Genomic DNA, 27,982 nt, shown 5'->3' with positions numbered 1-27,982 from the left:
ACATTGCTTTTTTCCTTTTGACGCACATCAATAAACAATTTTAATCATGGGGGTGATTGACATGCGCAAATGTGTTTCAAAACCTCTGTTTAGGCCCGTTTAGGCTGTAAACAAGATGGCGAGTTGTGTTATAGGATTTGCTAGTTAGTTTTATAAAAAATACTACATGATGACTTTAAAAACTATAAATAAGTAAAATATGTCTGATTCACCTCCTCCCCTGGTTGATAAACGATTGGCTGATTATTTTGTTATATGTGGACTTGATTTGTGTTCTGGCCTGGAGCCAGATCAGTTAGCAGGTATTATTTTGTTAAAACGGGATAAAAATTAATCAACTTAGTTATAAAAACAATAATTCATTTCTAACGAATCTGTGGCCCAATATTTATTGGTATTTATGAATATCATGCAAATCCTTGATTTGCTTAGTGTTGCTCTGAATGAAGATTACGGTCAATGTTAAAAATTTATATGTTTTTGTTTCTGTTTCATGTATATATTTTTTTTATCATTTTATAAATAGCTTGCAATTGTCCTTATATTAGAATAAAAATAGTAGTACTTAGTTTTTATGGTGCTTATATTGTGCAGCTTAGAATATAAATAATATTTCGATGTGCCAGTTTTATCTCTTGAGAAACAATACTAAGAATTCTGCAGTTTTATCGTAAAACAAATCGTTATAGGGTTCCTCTATTATCTTATCGTTTTAATGTGTTTAAATATCATTTTCTCTTATTAAAACTTTTCTTTGAACAACTTTCCTCATTTGTTGATTTGTCTGCTTTCTTCCCCATCAAAATATTTTTGCATTGTTGTTTTTTTTAACGAGATACATAATTTTTTTTACAATACATAATTTAACATAAATTTTTTTAACGAGATTAAGTTCCAATAGAATACGGGGTCCAAATTTTAAAATTTTTTTTTAACCAGCTGTAAAATTTCACTAATCTGTCTACATTTATTTTGGTCCATTCTCCTCATTCCTCTCTCAAATTAAAAAAAAAAAGAAAAATGAAATTTAATATTAAAATTACATTGATAGCTTATTCATAAATCAAATGTTAAAAAAAAATATTAAAGGCAAATTATCTTAATAAGTAAAGAGAACCTTTAATAATTATAATGAAGTATGTTTCAAAAGCACAGATTAAAAAATCAATTCTATCTCATGTTTTTTTTTTTTTTTGCCAAACCACTGATAATTTTTTTTGTGTTGTTCGAACCAGATTTTAGTGGTCTAAACCTCTGTTAATTTCGTGTCCAGCAATGTATGGTTGAAGCTAAGAAAAGCACTAAAAGTACCGCATGAGAAGAAATACTATAGTCAGAGCGTAAAATTTATAATTAAAAAATTTTGAAGTAGGGCAAAATGCAATAGTTTCGGACTTTAAGAGAGATATTAGTTAAATATGTAAAGATGTGCATCACAAAAAAACTGCAATTTATGTCACCAGATGTGTTAACACCTCTGCATGTTTTGGCACCTTTGAAAACCTTGGATTGGCCTTCTAAAGAAAAAATTGTTGAATATCAAAAGGCATTGGTATACAAATATGAAGTGTTAAAATTACAAGAAAATTTCTGATGTCTTAATTTTTCTAACATTCTTTATCTATTAATCATTTTTAATAATATGTCGATAACATTCGAACTGTTAACATCTTTTTTTTTTAAAACTGATATCTGTGATTTTCAGCTGTTTCTCGTTTTTATATTCTTCTATGGTTTTAATGAACAAAAAGTTGGGGATATTTCCGTATTTAAACTTGTAAATTTTTTTTGAAAAAAAAAAACATACCAATATTTTCCCAGGGATGGTTACCAGTTACTCCTTTTGAATTGGTCCCTTTCTGTGATGTTTTTTATTTTCTCGCTGGCTGCTGCCCGGAAGTTGCCATGGCTTGGCAATTATTCTGCCGTAGATCACAATATGGAAATCTCCCCAAAAAGTTTTTCGTACTGCCTTTGTTAAAATTTTGAAAATTGTTTATAAATTTTCATGAAAATAGTAGGAGCAAAAATTTTAGTCTGGCTAGTACTTTAAGAATGATATTTCATGCTCTGCTATAATTTTGGTTCTATAATGACGAATCAATGTCCAAACACAGAACTAGTTTTAGACTATGTTTGGACACTGATTGAAGGCCCTCCTGATCTGAAACTATTGTATCTAATCGTATTGGTAAGTTTTGGACACATGATAATTTTTTTGCCATATTTTTTACTATCAGGGTATTGTGTAAAACCTTTTCGTCAAAGACCTCAAAAACCCTCACCTTTGGTGACGTTGGATTTTCATGTTAGTTCAATTATTTAAAATTTAGAAGAAAAAATAAATTTTAAAGCATAAAATTTTAATTTTTATTTAAAAGTTGTAAAAAATATTTGACAAAAATGACTTACAATTATTAGACAAAATATGATAATGGATTTTTATAACTAAGTAACTAAAACAGTGCTGAACTGGTCACTTGCTCCTGCATGCGACCCTGTGACACAGTGACCCTGATTACTAAAAATGCCGTCTTATGTATAATTGTGTTTTGCATTAATGTGAGTTTTCAATTAAATGAAAGCTAAAATTCAACAGGATAACAGTGGTTGTTTAATTAGTTCATTGTTAATTAAAAATTTTAGATAAATATTTCAAGTTATATACAAAAGTATTGTAAAAAATATCAATGCTGTATGGATATATCAGCAACAAAATAAAATCTTTAAAATCCTTTATTTTTATAAACTTATTTTTTATCATTTCTATTTAATAACATATTAAAATAAATATGTAACTATATGTGTTCTTAATAGCAATCATAATGTTCTAAATTTTCTTAAAAAATTTATTGTTCGATGTACCATAAGAAAAAAAGTAGGTTATTGAAAGTTTTTCCTCTGGCATGTTATAAACTTAACCTTGTATATAATTCATTTTTTTATTTGTTTTTAGGTGAAAGTTTGCACTGTACTCCATTGGATAGACCTTATCGGTCAAAAGTTTTATCACATTATCCTGAAAATGTGCCATGGAATCCTTTTGACAAAAGTGCAGTGGGCATGGTAAGCAAACATATTTATCTAATTAACATCAACATTAATAATGTGTGAGTGCACTATACTTTAGGACGACTCTCTATTTTTTTAGATTTTTTCAAAACAGGGTTTCCCAACAAAAAGCAGGGCCTAAGGCAAAATTTATTTTTAGAGATGTATATGTACATGCGTGTGTGTAATAATTATTATAATAGACTGCTAATCCTAGGTTATCAGTGGATCTGTACATCACGAGATAATGCAAACTAATGCAGAAGCTGCATCAATTCTTTAAAATAATTATTAATTCATAACATTTTTATTTTTGAGAGATAGATTTCGTACTTTTTTTTCAGTCTGCATCAGAATTCTTAACATTTATTCAATTCAATAAAACATTTAAAAAAAAAGTTAATTTGCCATTAAAGTTATTTGCTACAGTAGTTTTTCGCAAAATATTCTGACACAAAAACAAAATATTACACAAAATTAAATTAAAAGCAAAATTTCCGCAAAATATTATAGCAATGTTACTATACAGTGTTATAATGTAATTTATAAGAGTGTAATGCATTAAATTCATGTTCTAAATTTTTTAAACATTATTTTTTTTTGCGACCGACATGGGGATATCTAACCTTCATTATTACTATTACCTTGCACTTTACAATTTTTCTATCTTTCTTTCACATCAAAATTACATTTTCAAAATCTTCAAAGGAATCCGTAATGCAAATAGACACAATCATCTTTATTAATTTCAGAACACATATTTTTTCAACAATGTGAGGTAGTATTTCCAAATTCATAAATTATTTGTATAACTTTTGATTATCTTTTGATTGTATGTCTCTGTAAGTAAATTTTTAATTAAGTTGTGTGCAATCTGGGAAAATTATAATTATGCTCTATATCAAAATAGCGTTTAGTTAAAGAAATAGTGCCAATAACTTCAAGAGCCAATAGTGCCATATCTGAGTTAATTAATGTACATCATTTTCTAAAGTCCCATCTATTGGCAATATCATTAACATCAACCATTTTTTTTTATCTTCATCTCTATCGTTCCTTTTGAGAATTTAAATAACATAAATAATGTTGAATTTAAACAAAAAGTGTGTTGAATAATTATTGATTATTTAGGGACTATGAAGCCAAATTGGTCAACTCGTAGAAACATTGTCAGATTCTAGCTGACCCTGACGATCAATAATACATATAGATATATAAAACATGGCAAAATTGCTAGCATCAATGAAAAACCATAATTAGGAAATACAATTAAATCTTTATCAATAGTATAACATATCAAAAATATAATATTGAGAATACATACAATAATTATTGAATATGGCATTATTAACCCTTTCGCGACGCAAAGCGCGAAAGCCCGCTTACCGCTGAGGCCGGCAGTCTCTCTAGCGTGTGTCTCCCCAGGGCCGGAGGGTTTTTCGATGTTAAGCCTAATTCCATGAAATTACCGAAATATCAGCGAGTTGTTTAATATTGTTCTGTAGAGTATTTAAGTGACATATGCTTTATATATATTTCTATGGATACTTTATTTACTTAAGTTATTTCTTGTTTAAATGTAATATAAATATTAATAAGTTTAAATATTTCGCATAATTTCCTCTATTTCCAGCTCAGTTAAAAATTTTCGACGCTTCGACATTCTAACGGTAAAAAGAAAAAAAATTCAAGCCTACAAGATCTAATTATCCACTAAAAACTAATCCGAAAATCGAAAGTAGCGAGAGATAAAAAAAACTCCCTTACTTACTGTAAATAAATATCACGTGCTAATTTAAAGAGCCCTCATAAAACATTCCCCCCTCCTCTCCTTCCCCTAAAAACCACGTGAATGTACTTTCATCTTGAGTAGAAGGTCAAATCTACATGTATCTGAAACCATAAGGACATACAATGCCATCTTTTGGAAGAAATTTCATTTTTTAAAACGTTCCGAAACGCTGGCACAAATATGTGACGGTCGGGGGTGAACGAGAAAACTCTCTGACACGCGGGTGTGTCGGCCGGGAAGTGAGCGCGTTTCTTGCTGTCACATATATGTGACAGTCGGCTCGAAAGGGTTAAGAGTGTTGATAAATTTTATTTGGGTAACAAAATTCCTTGTGTAAAAATAATAAATTTGAGAAATATAGCTTTATATTTATAAATATTGACAATTTGGCAATGCATGTCAATTTTCAAGTTCAGAATATGGAAACTAGTGCTGAGTTGGAGACAACTTGGAAAACTAATGCTAAAACATGATTTCTATATTTATAACCAATAAGTATTGTGAGTCCCATATTTGTACTATTAGTGTATGACTAAAACAAATATTAGTGCTTTACTTTTTTTCTATTGTTTTTTAGCTGTGCTTGCCAAAAGGGCTTACATTTCGCTCGCAAAAACACAAACGTGCTCCATATTTCCATTCTTTCATTATAACTAAGGAAGATGGCTCCCGAACATATGGTCAATGCTTTACTTTCTATGAAGAGGTCAATGATAGGAAAATATGTGATGCCATGCATACTCTTCAGGTATTATATTTTTGAAAAATCTCACAAAAAATACATATCATTAAAGTTGTATAAAAATTTTAAAATGTTTAATTTTTCTTTAATTCTTTTATCAAGAATTAATTTCTGTATATTGTTTACAGGTTCAAATTAAATAATGCTGCTACAAATCCCCCATTTATAAATCATATTTCAAAAAATATTCTTTAAAAACATATAACTCAGTTAAAAAAATTCAAGCAGTTCTAATAATTTTGTGAAACTAAAAGTTTTTCAAACTTATTAAAAGTTAAATTATTAAAAGTTATAGTAAGTGTAAATCCCACTAAGACGTATTTTCTTAAAAATGACTAGAACTGCTTGATTTTTTTTAACTGAGTTATTTGCTGCTGAGTTACAAGCCTGCGAATGCGACATTCCTACATGGTGGTTATTAAACACTGTGACACTAAAAAAAATAGGAATTAATTTTAATCGTTTAGTGAAACAATTTTTCTCTCCCAATTCTTGTGTGTGGCACTTTCTATAAGTGCAGACGAACAGCTTTTTGATCGCATATTTTCTGCAGTGGAATCTTCAAGCAATTAAAATCTCTTATGTTTAATAAAACATTTATATATAGAACTATAAATCGATTATTAGACACTTATAGCTGTTAAGATCGATCCAGATCTGGTCGTCCGCGTTCAGTTTACAAAAGAGCGCATTAAAACAATTCAAGAAGAGATACGAAGGAATCCACAATGCTCTGTTAATAAAATGGCTGCTGAAGAGAACATGAGTCAGAGAACTCTGCAAGTTATATTAAAGGAAGACCTGGGTTTTTGCCCTAATCGCAAAAGAAAAGTTCAAGGTTTGACAATTGCAGAAAAATTAAAAAGGTTACAAAAATGTAAGAAATTGCCTTACCAGCCCGGTAACAAAAGTGTTGACAGAATAATCTTTTCTGATGAGAAAATATTTTCCACCGAGCAAAGTTATAATGCTAAAAATAATATTGTATATTGCAACACCCTTTGATGATATACCTGAAAGTGTACAAACTGTGTAATGCTTTCAGAACAAAAATTCTGTAAGGGTTTGGGCTATAGTGTTGTAGTGACAGAGTGTATCACAAAATCAAGTGGATATTTCACCAAAGTTCTACTCAGTAACACCGAGCCAAAACAACACAGGCATGGCGCCATATCAATTGTTCGAAATTTATTAAGCAAGACGAGTGGCCCTCTTCTTCATCGGATCTAAATCTTTTAGACTACTGTGTTAGGGGGACTCTGTCTATAGTTAATGCTAAGCAGCGCAGAGGTTTAGACACTCACAGAGCTTCTTGATTGCATGAATGGGACAAATTTCCTCTTAATGTGATTCGTGCTGTTATCAGACAATGGCTTAAGATATTATTTTTTTAGTAATCGTTGATAATGGTGGTCAATTCAAATAAATATTTTTAAGATAAACTTCCATTTATAGTGTTCATCATAGTTTGTAATTTATCATTTTCTATTTAATATCTGTACAATAAAATGATTCTTTGTAACAGCATTTTGTAACCACCCTGTAAATGGAGTGTTGCCCCCAAGATTGTATAAATTTCATTCTTTTTAGTTAATTTTAGCTGTTTTGCTTCTATCTTAATATTTGTGCTGACACATATAATGTGAATGACTCTTTCATGTTGTCGTTTTTTCCTATGAATTTGATGCAAATTTGTCAAATAATATTTTCTATTGTTAATATAAAGCATTCTATATTTGTTTGTATTTTAGAATTGGCATTTGTATGATCAAGTTTCAGTTTTATCTGCTGCAATGAACTTGCTGAGTGTGTTATAACAAAAAATAACAGATTTATTCACTTGTAATGAGCTAAGGCAATGACATCTTTTTATGTTAAAACTCCATTAAACAGCAGGGGCACAGAAATTTTTTGAAGATCTACTATTTCTCCCTTAGCAAATTTTGTTTATTTGAAATTTCTCCCAAAATTATAGTGCTTTTTATAGTTTCTATAACTTTTAAAAATATTTTTAGAAAGTAAAGTTTGTATATTCTTAAAATTCTTTGATAATGACTTTTTATTTTACAAAAAAAAGAAAAAATAATAATAATTTTTTTTACAAAATTCTTGAATAAAATAGCATTTGTGTAAAAAATAATAGAAATCAAAATATATTGAAATAGGGTATATATTGATATATATAATAATTCATAAAACTAAATTTGTAGTCTTATTCATAAGCTTAAGAAATTCAAACTAACATGTAAAGAAATTGAGGTATTCCATTATTTATGCTTTATTAAACTTACCAAAAAATATTATTTTTCTTTTTAGACAGTAAGTTGATTTGGCATGAGGAATTGTGTGTTAAAATAAAAACTAAAAATGTATATTTTGATATATAAATGATAACTTTTCCATATTTATTATGCCTTATTTAACGAAATATTGTTCCAATTTTTTTTTTTAAATTAAGCATTTTTATTACATTAAAAGATTAGCCTCATTTTTATAGAAAAAATGACCAAAAATTTCCTCCTGAGTAGACTGAATTTGTCCCGAACCTTATTTGTGCAATCGGACATAATCTGCACCCCTGTTGAAGAGTAATAATAATTCAATTTAGAAATTAATTTTTTTTTATAGATAATTTGTGTAGAATCCTATTAAAATGTAATGATATTTCTGTGTTATTAAAACAAAAGTCTTTTAATTTATTTTCACTTTTTTGTTTTGTTAATCTCTGTTCTTAATAAAAAAAAATGCTTTTTATTCTTTACACAGATCAAATTTTAAATTTTATAATAGCAAAGTATCTAAAATAGCCTGCCAATTTTAATTATAAAGATAATGGCAATCTGATGACTAATAATAAAATATTTACAAAGTATTTTGCTGTATATTTTCTTCCTTTTTTTTACTTATATATTCTTTAATATTAGTCATAGATTGCAATACATCATTAAATGAATACTTATCTATTTGAATAAAAAAGTAATGATAACAAAAAGTGATCACTCACTTTTTTCATTATTTGCTAAGAATTTATAAAACCCATATGATCCACTTTAAATGTAATCTTCTTTACATTTTAAGACTTAAATTATGTTATTAATTCAACTTTATTTGCATGTTTTGGTGTATTTCTTTTAACATGCTTTCAATTCAATAGCTATTTATATAAAAACTTTATATAAACACTTATTTTTTATCTGTTATAGTGTAATTAGTGCTTAACTTTTAATTGTATTTTAGGCTATGCACTTAACTGAATTAAGCAGTAGTAAAGTACCAGGTGTCCATGGCATTGCTGATGTTGGCAGTACTCGCTCACTTCCTCGCTCTTTTAAGCTTAATAATCGTCAATCATCACATAACCATTCCGGTGCATTGTTTGATTTGTCAAGGGATATTTTGTTTGTTACAAAATGTATTTGTTTAATAACGCAACTTCCTGTGGTTGTGACTTGCCGAAAGTTTCTTGAAGGTCTTCATAACCAGGTGATGACCAGGGATCTACCTGCCATGAGGTATACTCTATTATTATATTACTTTTTTTCTAAGTATTTTATTTTAATGTTTAACATGTACAAAGTCTTGTTTAAAAAAGCTAAATAAAATCTATGAATTTATAAATGATTTATATTTTTTTGTATGAAATGCCTCCTTAGATTCTTTTGTATTTAAATTTCGAAGTATAAGTCCATAGGTTGACTTATATGTTATTACTGATCTTTAACCTCTACAATGTATCTTCACAGGATATATTAAAATAATCCAAAATGAAAAATGTATTTATGTGAAACGGTGATAATTTAATAAATTTTTTTATGAACTATGATAAAATCATAATTTACTTCAAAGGACGGGGAAAAAATATCTTCTACTAAATATAGCTTTTTACATGTTCTTCATAATAACTGCTTTTAAACTCAAAATTCTAATTATTCTTTTTATGTATTGATTATTTTTATCTTTTGCTTCATTCAATTTTAGATTTGTATTGTAATTAAAAAATTCTTATTAGAGTTAAGAGTAAAACTTTGTTTGAATTTTACATAAAAATTTTTTTAAAACTTTTCACAAGTCATTACACAGTGTCCTCCCTTAGTGTTTTTAGAAGGACAGCCCTTCCATGGTGTGTAGCGTTTTTAAAAAGTGCTTAAAGGTGCTTATTTTCATTTTTTAAAAGCCCTTAAAGGTGCTTTTTTCATTGGATGTTTCAAAAAAGTTCTTAATTTTCCCTTTTCCAAAATTAAATTTTTTTCTTGACCATATCGATTTTCGCCTCATATTATTCAAAAACGTGCTTTTCACATTGTTCTATTCAACGTTTTCACAGTTCATTTAACCACAATCTATTTCGACGTCCCGTTGGTCCATATCGTATGAAAGCACCAATCCCTTAATATTTTTGATGAAATACTTGTGGCTCCGCAATGTATATACTGAGCTGGGTTCGGTGAGATTCTTGCATTCTCATGCATTTTGTAAGATATTCTCAACTTCGGGCATCATTTTCCACCCTCTGATATCGAACTGAAAAACCTCTTGACCTTTTTATAATGGCTAATATAACCAAGCAAAGAGTTCTTTGTCAGAAACTGGTTATTTTATGTTAAGCATGTAAAGTCTGAAAATTAATTTGCATTTTGTGTACAGTGCTTAAAAATATTTTTTGAGTGCTTAAAAAGTACTTAAAAGGTGCTTATTTTTTGTTGAAAAATTTGGTTACGTACCCTACCCTCCTTCCTGCCTTTTCTGTGCCTTTTTCTGCGAGGAAGCGCCTTGCATGAATGAATTAATTAAAACATGAATTATTTTAAAAGTTTAATTGTATGTAAAAGGTTGATTCTTTAAGAAAAGATGCCGGAGCAAGCAGGCATGCCGAAGTCGGCTAACTTTCTCTTGTTTGCAGTTAAGCTAAGTAAAATCAATATAAAGATATCAATTAAGAATTTAAATGCCAATATGGTAAAAATGAATAAATCTGAGAAAAATAAATTAATGTGAGCTAGTAAGTTTATTACTCTAATGAAAACTATGAAACTAAGTTAATAAAGTTATGCTGTTGAAATTTTGATGCAAGTGTGATGCGGCAACATTACAGTGGTCCCCTGGGTGTGTGAAAGGGAAACTAAGGTAATCAAGTTATGCTGTTGAAATTTTAATGCAAGCGTGATGCAACAACATTACAGTGGTCCTCTGGGCCAGTTATCATTGTGAATGGATGATACAGTGTTTTGATTTACAGTTTCATGTTTTGATCTGTGTTTCTTTCTACGAAAAAGCATATTTTATAATAATTAGGACATTGCACATTCTCCGTATTATAAATTCACATTGTTACTTTCGTTAGAAAAAAAACAATTTTAATATAGAATGTGTATGGAGTAGTAATATCTTTTCGTTACTGGTCTTTAGGACCAGTGAAATTTTTTAATTTCTACCCCTGTAGATACTAACATTGTATTAAAATATAGATATAAAATGTCTCTTTTAATAGTTTATTATACAAAAAAATTGATTAAAAGTTCATATTAAAATTAAATAAAATGTACAATAAATTAAAAAATAATTATCTTGATTTTCAAAGTTTCTTCATAAATGTAAATTATTATGATATACTGTTATAATCTGAAGATTTTGCTTATCTAAAATAAATTCGGTCTCAATTATTTCAAGTAATCAAGGTTCTACCATGTTTATATTTGCGTCATATTATAAATTAATTCGTAAGAATATGTTACAAAAAAAATTCTTAAGATATAAAATTAGGATTTCTGTTGATAATGCAGCAGTGTTAAATCATTACAGTTTTTTTTCTTGTTTAATGCTTCATAATTCTTAAACTTAACTTTATAAATTGCATCGCACAATGCTAACGTAGCTTGTTATTGAGTAAAACTGGATAAAAATTATGTGATTAATAAGAATGTGTTAAAAAATTTTGTTCATTTTTTTCATAAAATATTTTTTATGCTTAATATAATGTTTATTTTCTTTTTCAATTTTTGATGCATAGTTTGGAATCTTATGTGTACAACATTTTATTTGAGGTGCCTCTTCCTCCTCCTAATCGAAGTTTAAAATTTACTTGTTTTGGTCAGCAAGTTTTGTGCCAAAGACCAGGTAATTATTTATATTTTGAAAGTCCTTACAATATTTTAACTGTTGTTGAAATTCAAATGATTCAAAAATTTATACTCGTAAAATAAAGCATTCCATTTCTAATATCCCAAATTGGCATCTTTTTTTTATTACCTTATTATTGATGCGACAAACTTTTCTATATAAATTGGTAACTTGTTTTGTTCATTTTACATTGTGTATCTCTAATTTCTGAAAGTAAAGGATTTTGTTTATTGTGCAAAGCTGCACTGATGATCTTGATGATCAAATAAAGCTCTTTTCTTGACACTGTTTACCAATCTTTCAAATGCACCTTCTGGTAGCAAGATGCTTAACTAACATTTTTTTCTTGCAAAATTTTTTATTATGCCTTTATTAAGGTTATCAACAAATTTATTGACATCTGGTCCTGACTGTAGACTATTTCGATTAAAGACTTTTTATCTTTTGAAGTTTCTAGGCAGTTAGTTATTTTAATATATTTATAATATTTGTAAGTATTTTGAATACATTTATTATGTTTAAAATATTCATATGGTATGAATTGAAATTATATAGGTATATTATGTCTTAAAGTACTATGTGATTATTTCACAATTTAAAAGTATCAAAATTATTTTTTTAGGTCCATGTGAACTTCCGTTTTTTGAGTACTCTTATCAAACTCTTTTTTCCACATTGGGAGTTGATAACGTCATATTATTATATACCAGTGTTCTTTTAGAAAATCAAGTTCTCCTTTTTTCTGCAGGTAAATAATGTATATTATTTTCCTTTTATCTTTTATTTAGACATTAAATTCTGTTAAAATTCTAATTGTTATAAGTATATTAATATTTTTTAAAGAATTTATTTATGCTTCATGTTATGGTTTTCATTTTTTAAAAATACTTTTCAAAAAAATTAAAAGTTTGATATAAACTAAAATTAGATAGCGATTTGAGAAAAATATCAATAGCATTAGATAACTGTAAGCAAAGCCGGTTTTGTTTTATAATACAACTTATAAGTTGCATGAACATGAAATTTTTAAATATTGGATGCACATGTACATCTTCCAATATTTTTTCCTGAATTTGTTTTAAAGGTTTTGTTTTACTAACTAACATAGCTCATTAGTAATAGATGTTTTTGAAAAATTCTGGGTACTAATATTTTATTATAAATTTTAGTTATTTATTAATTTTTTTATATATCTACAGATTATGATAAGTTGATGATTGTTGCTGAATGTATTGTGATGTTATTATTTCCTTTCACTTGGCAACATGTATACGTCCCAATATTGCCTGCATCTTTACATCACTTCCTTGATGCACCTGTCCCATACATTATGGGACTGTGTTGCGGCATGGAAGAACGAGCTCAATTATCCATCCCATGCGAAGTAAGAGAATCTATTTTTCTTAATAGGTGAAAGTTTTACTTTCAAAAGAAAGCATTTTTGTACACTTTACATTAATCAATTTTCTAATGATTGATTAGCTTATCTAGGGAATTTTTTTTTCGAGCAATGTTATGATAGAATATTTTTTGGTCTGAGTTTGATTTTGAAAATTTATTTTGCTTATTACCTAAAAATTGAATTATTATACAGTACAGAACCCGTTATCCGGAAATCAGAAAACCGGAAAACCAAATAACCGGAACGAAATTCGATAAATTTTCCCGCCATTTTTGAAAAAACAAATGTTTTTCTCCTCATAAGATTTCAAGATTTTTCCTTCTTTTTTGAAAGATGTTAACCTTACCATCATTTTGGAAACAATCATTAGTGTATTACTTCATCGTTTTTTTTCTTCTTTTAAAGATTATTTCCAAATATATTTTTTTAGTTGAATTTGACAATAAAAAAAACGGCTTTTTGTAGCGATTCAGAAAACCAGAAAAATCAGTTATCCGGAATAGCGATGGTCCCGATCGTTCCGGATAATCGGTTCCCTACTGTATTATAATTAATTATATAATTAAAATTATTGTTTACTTATTATATTGTTATAATTATTATATCTATTATATTTTTATTAATATTTGTCAAATAAAGTCTAAAAATTATTTTAAGATCCTCTTTTTTTTATTTTAAAGATGGGTGGGATTTTTAAAATTTTATGTACTCTAAAGAACTGGCCATAAGCTTAAACTTCTGTAATTATAAAAAACCAAATTTATAAATTCTCTGTTCAAATGAACTCGATGAAAAATGATGAAATGAATGAATACATAAAACTCAAGAAAAAATAGGTCCCCAGTATTGACCTCTCTCTCCTTGACCCAGGCTAGCCTTCACCATAACCCATATTTATGCAAACAACTGGTATTTTTAAAAATATTTTTTAATGTTATTAGCAGATGGGCACAATGCATATACTTCTCACAACCTTATAAAGGAATTATTTATTATAAAGGAATAAATTTTAATGTATTTTTTATCTTTCTGTGCCTTGTCATTAGCTCAACTATTAAAATATATTATGGTTTGTACATCGCTTCCAACTCTACTGGATTTACTAATAGACTACTGGATTTTGCCAGTTTCTCCTGGTCTACTGGTTTAATAAAAAAATTTTGTTTTTGCATATTTTAGAAAATTTCCTAAAACTTAATAAGTTTCCTTAAAAAAATCCCTATTGAAATAGAATTTTTACACAATTTATTGCTTGTTTAAATATTTGAATAAGTATTACTAATACATAATGAAGCAGGCCTCATTTATAGTAATTATTTTAAAGTTCATTTAATTAATTTATTTATTTTTTGTTCTAAAAGTTTTTTTTCTTTTAAAACACCCTTTTTTAACTAATAAAAAAATATTTCAACTATCAGTAATAAATTACTTGCCTATTAGTATTAAAAATTATGAGTTAGCTTAAAAAAAACAGTTCAAGTTTTATAAAAGTTTTTGTATTTTGATGACAACAAAAATCCATAAAATTCCCTTTATGTAAAATATTTAGTATATTATGGAACAGTTATCATGAAATTTATATTATTTTGTAAAATCTACTGTATTTTTTCCTATCCATGTTAGCAGCTATGTATGTATTTCATAGTTTGAAATTATACTTCCTGTGTTTTAATTGCTGTGGTTATTTTGTTTGATACAGGCCAACCTATGTTGTGTTGACATTGATAATCAGGTGGTCGAAATTCCAGAAGACATTCCAAGATTTCCATCCAGAAATGAATTAGTATTAGAATTAGTTGATACAATGAAAATGTTTGGTGTATCCTCCTCTGGGAAGGGTCTAGATCGCAATTCAAATGAGAGATCTTCAAGAAATCATCTTCGAAAACTCTCCTGGACTTTTGATAGTGGGGATTCGGGTGTAAGCAGTTCTGACAGCAGTGCCAGAAGCTCCTATAGTAGTCTTGCCAGTACACATAGTCATGTTTTGCAACAAAGTGAAGCCTTACAAAAAGTTGCAGCTCTTGCCAAAAAGACAGGTTAAATTTTTTTTCTTTCTATTATGTTTTTCAGTTACCCTAGCAGCAAAATAACTTGGTCCCTCATTGGACCAATATTCAGAAATCTTGGCTCAATGAACTTTCAAAGGGTCATTATTTTCCGACATTAGCCTTATATAGAATTTGCTGATTTGCCTGATATTTTACAGACACTTTACAACCAATATCAGCCCTATATAGAGTTGTCAAATTCTTCCGATGTTTTATATTCATTATTCAGCCCATATAGGTTCTATATTGACCATATATAGGCCAATATTGGCCCTATTTAGAACCAATATTAAAAAATCTAGACATCCCAATATTGATCTCTTGGTGCATGTTCATATAGGACCCATATTGAGCCAATTTTAGGCCATACTGGGTCCAAGATAAAATTAATGCTAGGGCGGTTCGTACTTAAAATAAGAATGTTTAAGCTCTACATTTTTACCATAGATAATTATTCTTCTGTATGATGTTTTAAATAAGAATATTTTAAGAATCAGGAAGAAAGAGTTTAGCTCTAAATATAATAAGCAGAGCCTTTTTTTTTAGGAATTTAAAACCAGTTTTATGAATTAAGGGGAGACTAGTAAGGCTAAAATTATCCTTTATATATTTATTTCAAATTTTTTGCAATCCAATAAAAGATTTATTTTAAACTCTTCAATTTTACCATTGCAAACTTTTCTATATGATGTCAAGGGGAGAAAAAAAACATTTTAAGAATCCAGAAGAGATAAAGAACCAAGTGTAAAAAATATGAACTTTTTAAGGAGCTTTAAAAACAGGTTTATGAATAAATAGGGCACATTGGTTTTGAAAGGTATAAACAGGGATGAGATTTTTCCGCTTTTTAGCGGATTTCTGCTTTTTTCATTTTTATCTCTTGTATTTCAGCTTTTTTTATCAAAAATTCAGATTTTTTTAAAAATTTCACTTTTTTTTAATAAGTATTCCACTTTTTCTGAAAATTCACCGATTTTCAAAGAGTAACAGAAAATTCAAACTACATAGCTACCAATCCTTTCTCATTTTTACTTATTTTAGCTATTTTCTCCCCTTTTACTCGCAGCAGATAAGATTTTCCGAATATTTTACCCGCCCTCCAGATAGATCCGATTTTTGTGTCAAGCCCTTTAGGGGTCCCAAGCCTGGAATCTGCTAATATCTCGATTCTTATTCACACGATTTTAATATCAAATATAGCTTTTCATATTTGCGTGTTGCGATTCTTATTCACGCGATTTGAATATTGTACGCTGCGATTCTTATTTACGAGATTTAAGAATCGATATTGTGATTTGTATTCACGCAAGTTTAAAATTCAAGGTCTTGATTTGCTCATGCGGTTTATAATATCAAACATTGATTTTCGTATTTATACGTGATTTTAAAAAAAGCCGTTGGGATTCGCATTCACGCATTCTAAAAATTATGCATCATAATTCTTATTTATGCAATCTAAAAATTACGCAGTATGATTCGTATTTACGCAATCTAAAAATTATGAATCGTGATTTGTATTTACGCGTTTTAAAAATTCTATATCCCAGTTTGTATTTTCTCATTTTCAAAATCGTATATCTAGTTTCATATCCATGTGAGTTCAAAATCCATAATTGTTATTCATATTCACGCAATTTTAAGATCAACTATCGCGATTCTAGTAAGAAGTAAATTTTTTTAAAATTAGTTACTATAAAGGTGACTGCTTTTCTAACGACGATTATTAGTATATGTAAGTGTTAAAACATCAGAGAACGTGGAAGGGAATATATTCAAAACTTGCATTGTGTGCTTGCAAAGAAGAAAAAATAGGATTTGTCACAAGATGTTTGAAGATGGACTAACGACTAAATATAGCAAACATAAAAGATATAGTAAACAAAAGCAATCACTTAAAAAGGGATTTAATTTAATTATTTTTTTTTGTGGAAAAAGAGTTAAATTCATCAAAATTTTATTTATAATTGCAGTTATTTATACTATAAAATGCAAAATTCTTATCAAATAAAAAGCAATTATCTAAACAGTTGCTGATAGTCATGTAATTTTTCAAACTAAAATAGCAATTTTTGTATGTTAAGGAGTTACTATATATTTCTACTTCACTGTTATTGATATGTTTCAAAGGCTCTAGTTAGATTAGACTATAATATGAACATAATAATTTGGTCCATTGTTAAAGTTTTTTTTCCCAATATAATTTAAAAAGTAATATTATTGACATATTTGCTATAAATCACATAAGAGCATTTGTTAAAAGAAATGAAATATTAATGTATATTCACAGTAGTTTTAATTTGCTAAACCAGGTAGTTTTTTAAGTAATAATTTTCTCTTATGTGAACTGAGGAAAAATATAATTTCCAGCTTTATTTTTTCAATTGATAATTTTTATTTTCACTAAATGTTAAGTATCAATGTAATCATTTATATAATGATAGATTACTATACAATTATATGTCAACACATTATTTATTACCTTAAACTGTCTGGAATTTATTATTAAAGGGTTGCGCTTGCGTAAAATTTACTATCGTGTAAATTCAGCTTTTTTGCCTTTTGGCTAATCTCATCCCTGTGTAAAAAAATTATAAATTTTTTGATATAAGAAAGAGTTATTTTATTCAAAGTTCACATGAAAAGACAACATTTCAACACTATTTTGTAATATTTTCTCTTAAAATTAGCCGTTCAAGCTGGTTTTCGGAGATCTCGTAGGAAAAAGAAACCTTACAGTAGTCTGGATAACTCATTGGTGCCCATCCCATTGCTATATTGTGGCATGGTGAAGTTTTAAATGTGGCATAGAAAATTTATTTAAAAATTATAATCTTCCTTTCAAAAACTTGTCAAAGTTGATAAAATCCTACTCATAATCTTTCTCAATAAAAACTAAAAATCCTGCTCATATACTACTCAAAATTATTGTGCAGAAAAGCAGCACTATTTTTTTTAACATCTATCTAAACAGAGTGATTTAATAGCATTGGGGCCGTTGTGTCTTGTAATGGTTATTTGTTCTAAAGGGAGCATGGCATGTGATATTTCAAAAATAAATAAATAAAGCATTTAAACAGAATAACTTCACAAATAACAAATTTTATGTTATAAAAAATCCAGCAGAAAAAAAACAATAATAAAATTTTTTAAAGAAAGTAAAACTGAAATCTTGTATTAAAATTAGCATTTTAATTATTTACTGTGTCATTGCTTGGGTGTTATAAACACCTTTAGGTAAGCAATATTTCTGAGGAAAAAAATAATAATAAAGCATTTAAACGAAATGACTTCACAAATAAAAATTTTTATGTTACAACAAATCAAAAAAAAAAAAAAGAGAAAGAAACTTAATGTTTCAATAATATAATTTTTTTAAGGAAAATTAAATTAAAATCTTATATTGTATCATTGCTTAGGTGTTATAAACACCCTTAGTGATCTTGAGAAGCCAAAGAAGACAGATAACGAGAGCAGAAGTCGAAGTCGTGGTAAAGAAGAAATCCGAGGATACATCGACATGTTAAAGCTGAATAATGCTGTGAGGGAAATTTTCTTAAGCCGATTCATTCATATGTTCAGGTCTTACGAAAGTTTCGTCATTCAGCCGAATCAGGTTTGTTGTTACACTTTTTATTTTTAAAACTTTATTTTGAAAGTATGTATTATCTTATTGTATATATTAGAATATGTTACCTATGCTGGAATTTGTCTAAAAAATAAGTTCTTAATGTCTCTAACAAGAGCAAAATTCTTTTTAAAACTGATATTTCTGCTGTAGTTTTTAGAATCCTTAACCTTTTTGAAAGAAATATAAGTAGCATTCATACTTTTCCCACCTATAAAACCATTTTGATGCTAAGATAAATGAAGAGCTGTGAAAATTATAATTTTTAAATAACTCATTTTCGTTACTTTGCTCAATCTCTGTATTTTTATTATATTTGTGAAGGTGCAACACTCAAAATGTTTTGTGTGTATAATTTCATGACCAAGAAAAAGCTGTATAAAAAATAAATTCAGTTTGATTTGGGAATTACAACTTCAAATGGAATAGTTTGATGGGTGAAACTAACCTTGTAAGTCGGAAATATTTGCTTCGGACTTATTCCTCCTTAGAGCCAGTTTACTGTATAAATTATGCTAATAATTTTTCTTAATTTGCATTTTTTATGCTTTTTATTTTACAATGTTCAAGTTATTGATAACTGAGTTGAATATTTTAATCATTAATATTATTTTCAAATTGTTATTATTAAAATTTCAGCATGACATGGAACAGTGGTTGAGTACGAGAGAAACGATGCAAAATTTTGATAAAACTTCTTTTTTATCGGATCAGCCTGAACCTTATCTGCCCTTCCTGTCTAGATTCATTGAAACTCAAATGTTTGCCACCTTCATAGACAACAAAATTGTGTCATTATGGGAAGACCCTGATCCTTATTTAAAGGTAACTATATACAGGGTTTTACATAATGGGGGTTGTATCTCATCCTTTTTGTCGAGGTTGTCATCTTGAGAAGACTTTATAACATATACTTTGTGATTGTGAGGTCTATTCTGCCCAAAGATTTGAACATATAGAGCAACATTGAATTAAGGCCTAGAAATTGCAAGATATCCATGTCAGGTGTTTGCTGAGCTTTATTTCAGCTATGAAGCTTTCTTGGTAATCATGATTTAGGGTTTGGGTACAATAGACGTTTCGTCGATGTGCCCTGCTCTTTGGAGCTGCTCAACCTCTAAGTCTATACAGGGTTGAGATTTAAATCATTTGACTTTTTTTTAATCATTGATTTAATTCAAAAATATATTTTTTACTGTCTGATTTCATTGATTGGTATTGAAGGTTTTGTTTTAATGAGGGAAATAATGCCTAAAATATTATTTGATGGTTAAAATTGAATAATAAATAGGAAAAGAGACCAACGCATTTTCCATGTAAAAATTTTTTGTTTAATATTAATTTAATTTTTTATTATAACCGTTTAGTTTTATGTTAAATACTAGAACTTTTAAAATTTATTTAATATGTAGTTTGTATACACACAAAAATAAGGAAGGAAGACTTGTTGAGCCAAGAATAATTTCAATTTTTTTTCTCAATCTATTCAATTTTTCTTTCTATTTCAATCATTTTAGTTTGAAATATACTTTAGTTTTAATATTGTTTTCAGATAATTAAAATGTTTCCATTAATACATTTAATCTGAGTTTCGATTGGTCAATGTGAAACAGTTTTTTTTTATTTATTTAAAAAAAATCATGATTGGTCAATGTAAAAAAAGCGTTTTTTTTTAATTTAAATTATTTAAAAAGAAAAATCATGTTTTTTGCAAACTATGATTGCATGCCATGTGTAACATAACTTCAAAAATACAGTCTTTACACCATACTCTTGACATTTGCCAATAGCAGTTCTTACTTTCATGTGTATTAATAAATTCATCTGCAATTGTAACTGAATGAAATGTGTACTTATTTCTGCAGCTATTTGATGCTAGAATGCGTCTACTGCAGGGTGAACATTGTGGAGATGGGGTGAGAGTAACAACATATGAAAGATGTACAACTTATCAAGAAACAGGTAAATTAAAATAATATAATAATCATAATTTTGTCTTAAGTTTTGAATGTAATACTAATGTTTAAATTATGCATGTTATAAATTATATATTTTATGCCAAAAAGCAAAATAAAGTGATCCTCCATTTAGAATGGTTTATAAAACTTAACTTTATATTGGAAACACAGTTCTTAACATTTTTTTAAAGGCATTTAAAATAAATATAAATTAAAATATTCATGAAAAATAAAAAAAAAATAGAATACAGAAATTTTTTTTGTATTGTATTGAAATGTTATAACTCAATATATTTCTATCAAAATTTTTTTTAAATAATATATGAGTTAATGCTTTTAAAAATCTATTCCAATTCAACCAAATAATGGCAGTTTGCGATTAATTTTTGAGCAACAGTTTTTCATCTCGTTAAAATATTCAAACTAAATATGTTTCTTAAAAAAGGTGTCAAAAACTCAGTAAAATTTTAAATATAGGGTAAGAAATAACTTGAGTTGTTTATTTATTTGTGTCTAATTTATTACATCTGACAATAAGTATTCCCTTTCTTCTAAACAAAAACTTACATTTACTTTCAATGAAAGAACTTTGTTTTTAAAGATTTAAAAAAAAATTTTGTCATTTATCTTCATAGCGATCGATTTTTATGTGAAAATGTGTTTTAATTAATTTCAGTTGCTATTGTAAAATAATGCTGATATTCTGATGCATGATAATATAATATTGCATCTATGGAATAGAAAACGAACTTTTTAATGAAAAAATGGGTAAATTTAAAGAGTGTAGACGGCATACAACTTTTCATTAAAATTAATAATCTTTTTTTTATCTTTATTTCTCATGTTTTATCTATGTTTTCTTACCATGTTGAAAATGTGTCATCCTGTCTGGTACAATTTGCTAGTTCAAGATAATCACCCAATAGTTTGTTAAACTAATGATCCTTATTAAAGTATTTTATTTATTGTTTCTCAAGTTATACAATATCAGTGTTGCAAGCGTGCTTATTTCTATCCGGTTCTACATGTTCATTCACTGTACTTACCTAATATTTAAATTTTAAAATAACAAATCTAATTTAGGAACTATTTTTGTAAGCTTGTCTAAAGAATATCTCTTTGGTTGCAGAGAGCCAGATTGAAAGGAGGATTAGTAAGGTAGACATTGTTGCCCCTTTACCAAAACCTATTGAAGGAACAACTGATGTCTCTATTAAAAAAAGATACATTCCTAGTCATTTTCCTTTGCTGAACAGTGAACTTCTGAATGAAGAACCTGCTGCCCATAGGTAAAGTAGTATTTATTATTCTGTTATGGAAGAAAATAATTTCTCTCTGTAAGTTACATTTTGGGAAGTAAATTTTTCTTGAATTAAAAGAAATTGTAGAAAAAAATAAAGCTGTATAAAAAATATCATCCCAAAGCAGAATGAACATTTTTATTTATTAACATATTATTCTGTATTACAACATGGCCCTATATCTCCCCTTAATATTGACTCATAATATTTAAACTAGACTACATATTATATTTCCAGGTACTAGTGTACACTACCAGAGGAAATAATTATAGGCCTAATAGGGGGCCCACAATTTGACACTATCGGTTACTATATAAGTATATATATAATAGTGTGTTGAATAGCGTTAAAATGAAGAAATTCAAAGTCAATATTTTGTATTACAACATGGCCCTATATCCCCCCTTAATATTGACCTTATATCAAGCTAGACCACATATTATATTATCGGGTTATTATATGTTATATAGTATAATATCTTTATAATACATTCATTGAACCATCAGGCTTTGTGTTACATTGAATTTTCTGTTGTTTAAATAATTTCACATATCATAAAACTTACCTTCTCTACAAAGCAATATATATCTAGAATAAATCAATATTAATATTTTCAAGTAATTTTTGAATGAAAATACTTTAAAATACAAAAATATGCACTGAAGTATTTATTATTTACAGAAAAAAAGTTTTATTACCAAGAGCATTAGAAATAGAATCCAGCAAATTTATCTGTTTTTGTTAGCGTTTGAAACAGTCAAGTTAATGCTGTTTATAGAGAATTTGTAGAGCTGTATACAGCTATTGAATAGAGCTGTATACAGTTATTGAATAGAGCTGTTTACAGTTTATTGAATGGCATTATATAGATCTTCTGTTGTCTATTTCAAGCCTGGATTTGACACGTAATTGCCTATTTCAAGCCTGGATTTGACACGTAATTGCATCAAAAAAATAAAGCTTTTTATTTTAAAACGATGCTTTCCATTTTTTTTAACAGAACTTAAGTTTAATTTGTAATTGAAAACTGTCTTTTTTCATTATATCTCTATACAAAAAATTCAAATTGCAGGAAAGATTTTTATTTTAAATTACTAGAAAAATAGTACTATGATATTATTTTTCATCAGAAACAGACAATTATTAAATTACAGTAATGGCTTTCCAGTTTAGCTACAAAATGTTGTAACATGAAAACTATAGATTCACAAAACTTGAAACTTCAAGAGAAACTTCACATTTTCAAATATTTATATTTCTAATACCTCTGCTGTGAATTGATTAAATATTGTCTGTTTTAATTATTTCTGTAGTATGGACAAAAATTAATGGGAATTAAACGTATATGATGGTTATTATGTTATATCTTTGTCAGATCGAGGAGAAGAATAAGTAGCGCACAGTGGAAACGTCAAGGTCGTAGACATCAGCAATCAGAACATTTGCAAATAAATGCTCGCCAAAGAGAAGTAAGAGCTGAGTATTTTAAATGTATATTTAATTTTTTGTGATTTCCCCCTCTTTTTTTTAAATTTATATTTTTTTTTACAGTGAACATTCTGTTTTTTTAAAATATTTTTTAATGTCTGTTTACATCATTTTTATTTGTTAAGTTATTTAATTGTAAAACAAATTATGAGAGTTTGGAAACAAATATGGTTAAAGCTTGCATTGACAAATTAAGCCTGTGTTTTCCTTTCTGTTTTGTAACATTTCTGTATGTAACTAACATGTTAATTCTGCTTTGTTTTAACCTTTTTTTTGAGCTATTCTTGTTGCATGCTTATATTCTTGGGCTATTTGTGCATGACATTAATGTATTACTATTTGTTTCGTCTGTTAGTTTGAACTTGCTGAAAAACATGCTGGGCTTTGGAAAGTAAGTATTGGCTGTGCATGTCATTTTGCTTTTTAACAAAGAGTTCTTTAACTAACAATTATAAACAAAAGGACGACTTTGTGGCAGTGTATTGTAAGGTAGCAAAATATAAATAAGTTGTGCCGTCTTGAGGTATTGTCTACATTTTTAAAACTTACAGCAAACTACAGTAGTAAACATGGAATGAATACCAAAATTGTCTTGGTATCAAAATTAAACTTAAATATCTAAATTTAGTTAAATATTCACCGAAAAATTACTTAACATTTTTATTAAAATACAAAGACATGAATATATTTTACTGTCTGTGTAATTCATTTATTTTAAACTCTTGTTCAACATTTTCTTATAAATATTATTTTATATGAATCCTAACAAGATAAAACTTTTCAACTTGACAAGGAGGAATAAATAAAATGTAATATTGTTTAGTTTGTTAAATTCAAGTAAATCTCATTGCCATATTTTTGTTTGGTAACACATTAATTTTCTTTTAAGAAGCTCTTTTGCCAGAAACAATAAAAAAAAAAATGCCACAGTCTAAATACCTTACACTTGAAGAAGAGATTTGATTTTATGCTATATCCGAGAGTTCTTACTGTATTGTTAAAAATCGTTTTATCATCAGGAGACTAATATTTAAATATATATATATTAAGTGTATTACACCTCTATAGAAGAAAATTATTAAAATCTGTGATTAATTTGTACGTTTTTTATCTATCCAAAAACTGCAGAGAGTTAATCTATCGAAATATTTAAAAATTAGATCACAAATGTTTTTTTTTTCTCACTTAGTCTTGATTTTTCTTCATAATGATATTTTACATCGCTTTCATAATTAGCATTAAAGGTGTGGACTAAATATGATCTAAGCGTAACTTAACAATCATAAATAACTGTGAAAAACCAGCAACAGCTTTAAAAATAAAATATTATTTGAAGCATTAATTCCTGTGATGACAGTTAACAGGTTTTGAAACTTTGCTTTGGATTAAAAATTTATTAAGTTGCATATAAATAACGTAATGCTCCCTCCCACCCCCTTATTTATTAATATTTGTATTGCATTAGAACTACAAAATCATATTTACTCTCATGTTGAACATATGAGAAATATTAGTGTTTGTAGATATAAATAAAGTTTAAAATATAAAGTAAAAAGTTTGCAGCTATTTTTTGTCTTAACCAAACCTCAAAAAAAGTAGAACTCACCAATTACTTGAAGACGTGTAAAAATTTAAAAAAATCTGTTTAATATTTTGTTTACATTTTTCAAGGAAGAACATCGATTTTGTTTTTTAATTTTGTTGCCTTAAGTACTTCTACTGTAATTTTATTAGCCTTTAGCATTTTTTGTTATTGTGAAACTCATTCCGACAAATATTTTTAACTTCAACTTACATTAAAAAAAAAGAAAAAAAATCTGTAGGATTTGCACATAATTTCAAGAATTATGCTAATTATTTGTAATTGCTTCTTTACTCCTGTTATATTGATTTTCTGGTACTAAAATAAGGCAATAAGACTAAAAAGCAGAAACCACTACATACTGTGTTAAAGTTTTAACATTTTTTTGTGGGGATACTGCAATGCTTATTTTTTTTTAAAAAAGGGTAAAGTAATTAAAAGTACCTAAAGAATTTTTACAAACAAGATGGAAAAAAATTAAATTTTGTCAATTTGCAGCAATTGCCAGTTAAAAGCTTCCAATCTCCTAGTATTATTTCTGCAGCTTGCAAAAAAAGAAAAAAAAAAGAATAGGTTTTTTTCTATCTTTAAGTTGGTTAATTTCCAGAAACAAATATTGGTCTCTCACCTTGCCACTCAATGAAAAGGTAGTATTAGACAGTAAAATATTCTTTCAAATTTGGAAGGAGTTATTATATGACACATCGAATTGTTAAGATCAATGTGAGCGTTTCCATAAAAGTTCTAAATTTTTGTAAAAAGTTCATAATATTTAACTTTCTTATCATCCTAAATACATTAGAGAAAACATAATAGATAAAATCTTTTAGAAATATATCCAAGAGGCCAGGACTAAAACTATTAGGAATCAAAAACATTATGATGTTTCTCCAGCATCTATATCACAGACGTACTGGAAATTTGTTGTTGCTCTTCTGAAGGAGGCTAAAATGAGGGTACGAAACTTCTCTATTTCTTTATATTTATGTGTGTGTGTTTATTTATGTATATATATTTAATGTATATGTGTAATAATTATAATGTACTACAGTGAAATTATATCTAGTAATTAGAAGTTATGGTTTTTTTCTGTTCTAGGAGAGGAAGTGCTTCACATTGTAATGGTATTTTTGTTTTTTAAACATCTGTGTAACAGATCTGTCAAACAAAGAGCCTATTGAAGGGGCTGGGCGAATTTATATTTCTGGTGTACATTTTGTTTTCTGTTGTTAATTTACAAAATATATTAAGGGAATTATATTTTAATTTAATGATAGAAATACTTTTTAATGAGAAATTGTTGTTTGAGTACTTACTTGGGAAAATAATTTACACTATTTTTTGCTATATTACTCCTAAAGGCAAACCTAAGAATTTCTCAAAGCATAGTAATATGATAAAGAAGCTAATAACATTTAATAATCATTATTCTGAATTAACCAATTGTGATAAAATTAATGTTTGAAATATTTTCATATTGTCATGAACTGCCATCTCTCCAAATGCTGTTAATTGAGTTGCAGTGCAACCATGAAATGAACCAAATTTTTGTGGCAATGCAATAAATGAAGATAATTTGCACAACAACTGTTAAGTGCTTTTAAATCCACATCTGTTTGTAAACATGAAATTTATGTGAGTTATTAACTGAGGCTAATTTAGAAAACCGTCTAAGCTTTGAAACATATATCATAAAACAAAGATTTACAAAAATGAAGTGAAAGAAAGAATAAATGAATATTTCATTAAGACTCAAAAGTTCATTATGTTTTAAATCATTGTAAAGCAATAATAAAGTTTTATTTTTCAATTTGTACTTTTATTATAATTTTTATAAGCATGTTTACCTAATGGGCAGGTGGTTGTAACATTCAACACCATCAAAGTGGCTAATTGAACCATTTGGGTTGGTCAGGCTTACATCATATTTTATAAAATTTCACTCTTGTGAATAAAATGTAACAATTATCTGAATATGAGTGGTAAAATTATGTACTATATTATAAAAAAATAGTAAATTAGTTTCAGTTTAAATAGTGATCCAATACTCTATTTCTACAATTGTTTTTTAATTTAAAATTTTTAATTCTTGGTAAGGTAGGTTTACATACTTTTTTCACTTATGTTATAAAATTATTATAAAATTATTTTTATGTTATAAAATTGAAAAATCAACAATTTAATTAAGCACTGTCAAGCGACATGGGTCACTCATAAGTCTTCAAATTTGTGACTAAATTCCTCCAATGCAACCTCCCTAGACATGTGGCTATGACCAATTTTAGGCTTGTGACAAAGCATAACTTTTTCATGACTACCACCAGTTTTCAGATAAGAGCTAGTTTGGCATTTAGTCTGGAAGAAACGAAGACAAAATGGAAAAAACGAGAAATTACCTTTACTATTGCTTATCAATATTAAGCTTAAATTACTAAATATAGCTTAAATTTAAACAAATTTAATATAATGCCAAAATTTTTTTTTTTAAATTCATATTTTTTTCCATATTTAAGAATTAAGCATCAGTTTAGAGTATTCATACTTATCAGTATCTGATTATAAAAATTGGTACCCTATTTGTAATTATTTCCACAATTACAAATAGCATCTCTCTGTCAATGTGCAATTTATTCTATGTGTCTATGTTTAATATGTAATTTGTTAATCTAGAAGCATTTATAAAATTTGATTATACTATTTTAACAGTTCTTTATATAATTATAAAATTGTAAACTAAACAGTTATTTTAGAGGAACCATACAGTTATTTTAATTTCTTAAATTAATTGCCTTTGCCTATTTTTCCAAATGTTGTTTATTTTTTACTTGTTTTAATATTTGATATTTGTTTTTGAAAAAGGGTTAACGATGTAA

The 27,982-nt window shown here is 27.5% G+C and overlaps 1 protein-coding gene across 6 annotated transcripts in view; it reads left to right on the top strand.

Annotated features, from left to right (window-relative positions):
* pns (DENN domain containing pinstripe) overlaps positions 1-27,982 on the top strand; it is a 54,422-nt gene continuing 26,440 nt past the window's right edge. For 3 of the 6 annotated variants that reach the window (XM_016054951.4, XM_016054949.4, XM_071184068.2), the window contains exons 1-15: positions 1-302; positions 2,957-3,066; positions 5,421-5,591; positions 8,823-9,097; positions 11,593-11,699; positions 12,325-12,450; positions 12,902-13,086; positions 14,804-15,143; positions 18,572-18,768; positions 19,420-19,605; positions 20,646-20,742; positions 21,868-22,027; positions 23,415-23,508; positions 23,883-23,918; positions 25,940-26,065. In XM_016054951.4, the coding sequence (XP_015910437.1) occupies positions 200-302; positions 2,957-3,066; positions 5,421-5,591; positions 8,823-9,097; positions 11,593-11,699; positions 12,325-12,450; positions 12,902-13,086; positions 14,804-15,143; positions 18,572-18,768; positions 19,420-19,605; positions 20,646-20,742; positions 21,868-22,027; positions 23,415-23,508; positions 23,883-23,918; positions 25,940-26,065 (2,313 nt within the window). In that variant the 5' untranslated portion in view covers positions 1-199. The remainder of the gene's footprint in view (positions 303-2,956; positions 3,067-5,420; positions 5,592-8,822; positions 9,098-11,592; positions 11,700-12,324; positions 12,451-12,901; positions 13,087-14,803; positions 15,144-18,571; positions 18,769-19,419; positions 19,606-20,645; positions 20,743-21,867; positions 22,028-23,414; positions 23,509-23,882; positions 23,919-25,939; positions 26,066-27,982) is intronic. The other 3 variants (XM_071184084.2, XM_016054950.4, XM_071184073.2) reach the window with 1 other exon arrangement.

Source organism: Parasteatoda tepidariorum, chromosome 3 (genome assembly GCF_982258835.1).
Source record: "Parasteatoda tepidariorum strain Cologne lab strain chromosome 3, Ptep-v5.0, whole genome shotgun sequence".
Taxonomy (NCBI): Eukaryota; Metazoa; Arthropoda; class Arachnida; order Araneae; family Theridiidae; genus Parasteatoda; species Parasteatoda tepidariorum.
The sequence above is the reverse complement of the archived record's forward strand: the minus strand, read 5'-3'. Positions and strand labels throughout refer to the sequence as shown.